The sequence below is a fragment of the Mobula hypostoma genome, chromosome 5 (assembly GCF_963921235.1).
Source record: "Mobula hypostoma chromosome 5, sMobHyp1.1, whole genome shotgun sequence".
Taxonomy (NCBI): domain Eukaryota; kingdom Metazoa; phylum Chordata; class Chondrichthyes; order Myliobatiformes; family Myliobatidae; genus Mobula; species Mobula hypostoma.
Window position 1 is genome coordinate 29,210,461 of NC_086101.1, and position 7,915 is coordinate 29,218,375.

At 42.3% G+C, this 7,915-nt stretch overlaps 1 protein-coding gene across 1 annotated transcript; it reads left to right on the forward strand.

Annotated features, from left to right (window-relative positions):
- The first annotated feature begins 1,276 nt into the window (after window positions 1-1,276).
- On the forward strand, window positions 1,277-2,148 carry LOC134347300 (piggyBac transposable element-derived protein 4-like). Its single transcript, XM_063049698.1, is given in 4 exon segments — window positions 1,277-1,412; window positions 1,415-1,435; window positions 1,545-1,741; window positions 1,825-2,148. Coding segments are annotated over 4 exon segments (660 nt in total). The 5' UTR covers window positions 1,277-1,294.
- Window positions 2,149-7,915: the final 5,767 nt, after the last annotated feature.

A 7,915-nucleotide genomic window follows, 5' to 3' on the forward strand; every position in this document is an offset into this window, starting at 1 on the left:
AGGCAGGCAAATCTCAATGCCTTCCTGAAGAAGCCGAAGTTAGAGAAGGACCTACAACAAAGTCCCTCCTCTAAAATGTAACCTACTTCCCTCTGCTGCTGCTGCAATGTGTTGCTGCTCCATTGAATGTACAGGTTAAGCCTATTTGCATATTTGTTACTCCATAATTCAATGTCTATACATAAAATAATGTATCATATATCTCGGGTTTTATTTTTTTTATTAGACACACGTTATTAATGTAATGTTATTACTACCCTGCATAGCGCTGATATGCCACACCCCAGTCAGCAGCAGAAGGCCATTGCAACGAGATTTCTCACAGGTCGATGACACTCGTTTAAAACGACAGAAGAGATAAGCGGGGCCGTCACTGTTGGCAGTAGGACAATGGTGAGAGTAGGAGTGAGAAGCTTTGGCTCAAAGGAGGCATTGATTCTGGGTAAGCTTCTGTTAACGTTCTCTTTTCAGTTTTCTCAGAATACCAAGTGTACTAAATGGCTGTTACATGTTCTTCATGCAGGATGCTGGAGTCCTGGGAGACTCTGGGTCTCACAGGGAACTGCATCTGCATGAAGTGCATCCAGCTGTAGCTCCGTGAAGGCCGTGTCAGGGATCTGGAGCTGCAGGTGGATGACCTTCGGTTTGCTCAGGAGGGAGGAGATAACTGATCAGAGTTACTGGGAAGTAGCCACCCCTCAGTTGCAGGAGGTGAGTAGCTGGGCGCCTTTCAGGAGAAATGGAAATGTGAATAGGCAGTTAGCATTTTGGGTCACTTTAGGAAAAGTCATCAAATTTCGGCAAAAAAAATGGCATTTAGGGTGTTTTTACTGCTGTCAAATGTCAAATGAAGATGACTCTGCCAGAGAGGAGCAGGCAGCAAGGGAGACATTTATGTCCAAGAATAACACAATCATTTGGTCCTCACTTCCATATCAGGTTGCAGGCAAGATGGTAGAGGAAAATGCCATTCGAATAACTCCATGACCTACAAGACTGGCTACTTTCCATGCATCTGACATTTTATCAACTTTGCAGCTCTTCCTCCCTCCAACCATTGAAAAATTGTCATTGAAATGACAAACATGGAGGGGATTAAACAGTATGGTCAAAAATGGAAGACCATGGATGTGACTGACCTACATGGGGCTTCTAATACTGGCTGGTGTGTATAGGTCCCCAGGTGAGGCTGCTTTCAGTCATTGGAATGCTTAAACAGGAAGACCAATTTTTCCTGCCACCGTGTCCCTGGAAATGTTCCGTATCATATCAGCGGTGCTCAGATTTGACAACCATGAGACAAGACCTGCACGCCATGTCACTGGACAAACTGGCAGCAATCAGGGAGATCTGGGACAAGTGGGTGGAATGGCTGCCTCTTATGTACAACCCTGGTCCTGAGCTCACAGTGGAATAAGACTGGTTCCTTTCAGAGGTAATAAATGCCTCTCCTTTTATTGTTAGACTAGTTAATAACACCTTCAATATACACATGCTATTGGTTGTGATATCAAATGATTTTTCCCCTTTTTGTGTTCTTGCAGATCACAGTCCTTTCTGTGAGTACATGACTAGCAAGCCAGGAAAATATGGAATAAAGCTAAGGGCAGCCTGTAATGCATGTTCCAGTTATGCTTGGAATATGCAAGTATATACTGGGAAGTCAGCTGGTGGAGCCCCGGAGAGAAAACAAGGCATACACGTCGTATTAGAGATGACAGAAGGGCTAAGAGGACACAACGTGACCTGTGACAACTTCTTCACATCTCATGAGCTTGGTCAGGCGCTCCTGAAGAAGAAAATCACAATAGTGGGCTATGTAAGGCACCACTTGCTCTGATTGCAACAAGTGGGAGAGACGTCTTGTCTTCTAAGTTTGCTTTCACCCATGACACCACTGTTGTCTCGTTTATGCAAAAGAAGAACACGAATGTCATCCTTATGAGCACATTACATAAGGTTGCAGAGGTCAGTGCTCAGGAGTACAGAAAACCAGCCATCATCCTTGACTACAATGCCAAAGGAGGAGTGGACAACCTTGACAAAGTAACAGGCACATACAGCTGCAAGAGGAGAACTGCCCGCTGGCCTCTCGCCATATTCCATATCATCATTGATATATCAATCTACCATGCCTTTGTCATATAGAGTGAGCTGAAACCTACCTGAAGGGCAAGCAAGAGGAACTGGAGGAGGTTCTTTTTGGAGGAGCTTGGAAAGGCCCTTGTGATTCCTTTTATGCAAAGACGACACCGCCTTCCCCGCACAGAAGCACTGGTAAGGCAGTGCAGCGATCTGAACCTGGCCCTGATCAACAAGTCCGACAAGAAGGCAACACAAGGGGACAGAAGAGAATGAGATGCAACTTCTGCTCTGCAAAACAGGGACAACTTGCTGCAAATGTGGGAAACATGTAAGGGGAAAATATGCAAGGTTTCCCACCACTGCTTTGAATGCCAAGACTAGTTTGCAAATAGCAATTTTTTTTTTGTTTTGTTTGTTGGTTAAATATTAGTTACTGTTGAAATAACAGTTAATAGTTATAATTAGATAGTAGTTATGAGATTTTGTTATGATATAGCACTGAGGACAGTGTTTGATGGTTGTAATGGTTATGCTACTCAGAATCATCATGCTGAGAATAAGAAACAAAATTAAACCAGAGATCAGTGAAGAACAGTGCAGCTTTGTCAAAGGCAAGGGAACATCAAATGCATCTTATATTCTCAGGAGTATTATTGAAAGGTCAATAGAAGTACAAGACCTATACACCTGTTTCATCGACTACACAAAAGCCTCTGACACCGTGAAACACCAAGTCATCACGAAAATGCGTAAAGATATTACGAGGGGTGACTGATAGGATGCAAAACTGGGCTGAGAAGTGGCAGATGGAGTTCAACCCAGATAAGTGTGAAGTGGTTTATTTTGGTAGGTTAAATATGATGTCAGAATATATTATTAATGGTAAGACTCTTGGCAGTGTGGAAGATCAGAGGGATCTTGGGGTCCAAGTCCATAGGACGCTCAAAGCAGCTGCGCAGGTTGACTCTGTGGTTAAGAAGGCGTACGGTGTATTGGCCTTCATCAATTGTGGAATTGAATTTAGGAGCCAATAGGTAATGTTGCAGCTATACAGGACCCTGGTCAGACCCCACTTGGAGTACTGTGCTCAGGTCTGGTCACCTCACTACAGGAAGGATGTGGAAGCCATAGAAAGGGTGCAGAGGAGATTTACAAAGATGTTGCCTGGATTGGGGAGCATGCCTTATGAGAATAGTTGAGTGAACTCAGCCTTTTCTCCTTAAGAGCGACGGAGGATGAGAGGTGACCTGATAGAGGTGTATAAGATGATGAAAGGCATTGATCGTGTGGATAGTCAGAGGCTTTTTCCCAGGGCTGTAAATGATTGCCACAAGAGGACACAGGTTTAAGGTGCTGGGGAGTAGGTACAGAGGAGATGTCAGAGGTAAGTTTTTTACTCAGAGAGTGGTGAGTGCGTGGAATGGGCTGCCGGCAACGGTGGTGGAGGCGGATACGGGACTTTTTAAGAGACTTTTGGATTGGTACATGGAGCTGAGAAAAATAGAGGACTATAGGTAAGCCTAATAATTTCAAAGGTGGAGACATGTTCGGCAAAACTTTGTGGGCCGAAGGGCCTGTATTGTGCTGTAGGTTTTCTGTTTCTATAAGTTTGTGGCCTAAGGTAAGAGTCAATTTTAGAAAACCTAACACATTTATTTTTCCTACATTTACACACTTAGTCCAGCGGTTGTGCAGCATACAGACCCCTTCTTTGTAGAGGTCAGCGTCTTAGACCTCCAGAAGTGATCCACAGCAGGGGTGATTGATAAGCTCATGGCCTAAGGTAGAAGGAGTTGAGTTATTACCTTCAAACTTTCTGCATTTTCACTCAAACTGTGGATCTGCGCGTCCATGTATTGAGAGCTGTATAACTCGCCTCCTTCGACCTTCGGCCACGAACTTATCAATCACCCCTGCTGTAGACCACCTGGAGGTCCAAGATGCTCTCATTACATGCACGTGCAGTTCAATTCTTTGAGTGATAATGCAGAAAGTTTGAAGTTAATAACTCATCTCCTTCTACCTTGGCCCACAAACCTATCAATCACTCCTGCTGCGGACCACTTCTACAAAGAAGAGATCGTATGCTGCACGACTGCTGGATTAAGTGTGTATATGTAGGAGGGCACTATGTTGAAAAATAAATATGCTAGGTTTTCTAAAATTGACTCCTTCTACCTTAGGCCACAAACTTATCAATCACTCCTCGTAATATCAATGGAAAAGATCTAAGAATAATCAAGAATCTCCACTGGCAACAAAGTGCATCCATGAGGATAGACAACGAGAGGGTGAATATCAGCCAATAAAGTGAGGAGTCAGGCAGGATTGCGTTCTATCAACAGACCTGTTCTCCCAGTACAGTAAAAATATCATGAGAACCATACAAGACCTACCTGGAGTAAGTATACAGGATATAATATCAACAACCTCCGCTATGTGGATGACACACTACTGATAGCAAATAGTGAAGTAAATTTACAGAAACTAGTATCACACAGAGAGCGAAAGACTTGGCCTAACCTTAAACAAGAAGAAAACTGAAGTAGTGGTAATATCAAAGAAACCTGATATTCTAAACTGTAGGATTGTATTGGAAAAAGAAATCCTGAAACAAGTCCACAATTTCAAGTACCTTGGATCATGGGTAACATCTGATTGCAAATGCGAAACAGACATAAAAGCAAGAATAGCAATGGCAAGAACCACATTTACAGAAATGAGAAACATCTTAACGAACAAGCAAATAGCAATTGACATCCGCCTTAGAAATCTCAGCTGCTACATTTTTCCTATATTGATGTATGGCTGCGAGTCATGGACCATCACAAATGCAATGGGAAAAAGAATTTATGCAGCAGAGATGTGGTTCCTCAGAAGAATGCTATGCATATCATATACGGACAGGATAACCAACGAAGAAGTTCTACAGAGAACGAAAACAAAACGTGCATTACTTTAAAAAATCAGAAAACAGCAATCAAACTTCTTTGGACACATCATGCGAAGAGAGACATTAGAACATTTAGTTACAACTGGAAAGCTGGAAGGAAAAAGAAGCAGAGGCAGACAGAGAATGAAAATGATAGATGGATTAACATCATGGTTAGAAACAGGGGAGGCAATAAATACAATTCAGAGGGTCAGGGACCATGATGGATGGACAGACATGATCACCCACGCCGAATGGCAAGACACCCAAGTACAATGGTTATAAATGGTTATATGATAAACCCCACAGTTCCAGAATGTTCCTGCCATTTTCAGTTTCAATAAAACATATTTAATTCATTATGGCTGTTATATTTTCATGTCTTTGGTAAAATAGGACATGATATTGTGTGATAGTAGATGTTTTTTCTCCATAAATGAGTGGTGTAAAACCTAAAAAATACACTCTCCCTGCTCTCTGAAATATTAATTAATGATTAATCACCCATTTACTAATGTCAGGTAGGCTATTTATACATTCTAAATAGATCTGTGGTTCAAAATTTGGTATAGACAGTTGTTATGAGGGGATTCTTAGGCCAGGTTAAAATTGAAGGTATAGAATATGAATAGTATGTAAGGGTTAAGAAACTGCAAGAGTAAAAGGACATTGATGGCAGTTATATACAGGTCTTCCAACAGTGGCTGGGAAGTGGGCCACAGATTACAACAGGAAACAGAAAAGGCAAGTCAAAAAGGCAACGTTACGGTATTCATGGGAGATTTTAACATGAGGGTCTATTGGGACAATCAGGTTGGTAATGGATTTCAAGAGAGTGAGTTTGTTGAATGCCTAAGAGATGGCTTTTTAGAACAGTTTATTGTTGAGCCTACTAGGGGATCAGCTATCCTCGATTGGGTGTTATGTAATGAACCGGAGGTGATTAGGGAGCTTAAGGTAAAAGTACCCTTAGGAACCAGTGACCACAATATGATTGAATTCAACTTGAAATTTAATAGGGAGAAAGTAAAGTCTGATGTAACAGTATTTCACTGGAGTAAAAGAAGTAACAGAGGTATGAGAGAGGAGTCCGCCAAAGCAAACGGGAAGGAGATGCTAGAAGGGATGATAGCAGAGCAGAAATGCACGAGATTTAGGGAAAAATGTGGAAGATGCACTATTGATGTATTCAAAAAACAAAGAAATACTCAAATGGCAAAATAAAGACAACTGTGGCTGACAAGGGAAGTCAAAGCTAATATAACAGCAAAAGAAAGGGCATATAACAAAGCAAAAATTAGTGTTAAGACAGAGGTTTGCTAAGTTTTTAAAAATCTACAGAGAGCAAGTAAAAGAATCATTAGGAGGGAAAGATGAAATATGAGAGTAAGCAAGAGAACAATATCAAAGTGGGTAGTTAAAGCTTTTTTCAAGTATGTAAAAACAACTGTATGTAAAAAAAACCAGAGCCACTACTGTCAGAAGTAGAAAGAGCAATCAAGAAGATTAAAAAGAATAAAGCGCCTGGTCCAGACAACGTACCAGCAGAACTACAGAAAGCAACAAGCACCTCAATGGCCCACATCTTATACCGCATTGTCTGCGCCATCTGGAAGACTGGCAAATGGCCAACAGACTGGTGGAAATCTGTCTACATTCCAATTCCCAAGAAAGGGGACCTCCTGCAGTGCAGTAATTACAGAACAATTGCATTGATATCACACGCCAGCAAGGTTTGCCAGATAACCATGTCTGAGAGACTAAAGAACTACGCAGATAGAGAAGTGCACTTCAAAGGGGTGGCTTCAGGAGCGGCCGAGGCACTAGGGACCAGCTCTTCAACATGCGCCTAATAATTGAGAAAATAAGAGAGGTCAATCCCCCCTGTACATTCGCCTCACAGACCACTCAAAGACGTTTGACTGTGTTCAATATACCAAACTGAGGATGACAATGATTCAACTGGGCGTGGCACCACACCTAGTGGTTCTTCTAGAAATACTGTATGTAACACAATCCTCCAGCCTTTGGACCACATCTGGCGAGACTGAAGCATTCTGCAATGAGAAAGGAGTCCACCAAGGCTGCATCCTTTCTCCACAACTTTTTAACATCTACACTGAGATGATCATGAGACTGGCAATTCCAGACAACACTAGCATTAAAACAGAAGGAAGAACCATCAGTAACTTGAGATATGCAGATCACACAGCCCTGCTAGCCACAACAGAAGAAGACCTACAAGTACTACTCAATAATGTTGCAAAAGCCTCTGCTGAATTTGGATTGCTGATAAATGGCAAAAAGACCAAAGTTCTGGTGATAAGCAAAACTGCAATTCAAGCTGACATCTACATCGGAAACAACAAGATCGAACAGGTGTCCTCCTTTATATACCTTGGTGCAGAACTAAATGACACAAACAAACACAGCAAGGCAATAAGGCGAAGGTTAGCAATGGCACACACATGCACTGCCAAACTCTGGAACATCTGGAAAGATAGATCTGTGAACACTGACACCAAGATACGCCTCCTCAAGAGTCTCGTCTGGCCAGTAACCCTATATGGCTGTGAAACATGGACCCTCAAAGCAGCTGATGAAAAGAATTTGACAGCCTTTGAGATGTGGACATACAGACCGATCCTCAGGGTATCATACATTGAAAGGAGATCCAACAATTTCATCCTCAAAAAGATTGGCACGAAACGAATACTTCTGGAAACCATTATCCAAAGGAAACTTTGCTATTTTGGACACATCTCAAGAACTGATGACACACTGGAACGCACTGTGCTTGAACGCAGAGTAGAAGGAAGCCGCTCCCGAGGCAGACAGAGGACAACCTGGATCGACAACATCAAGAAGTGGACCAGCCTCACCACCAGAAATGCAACA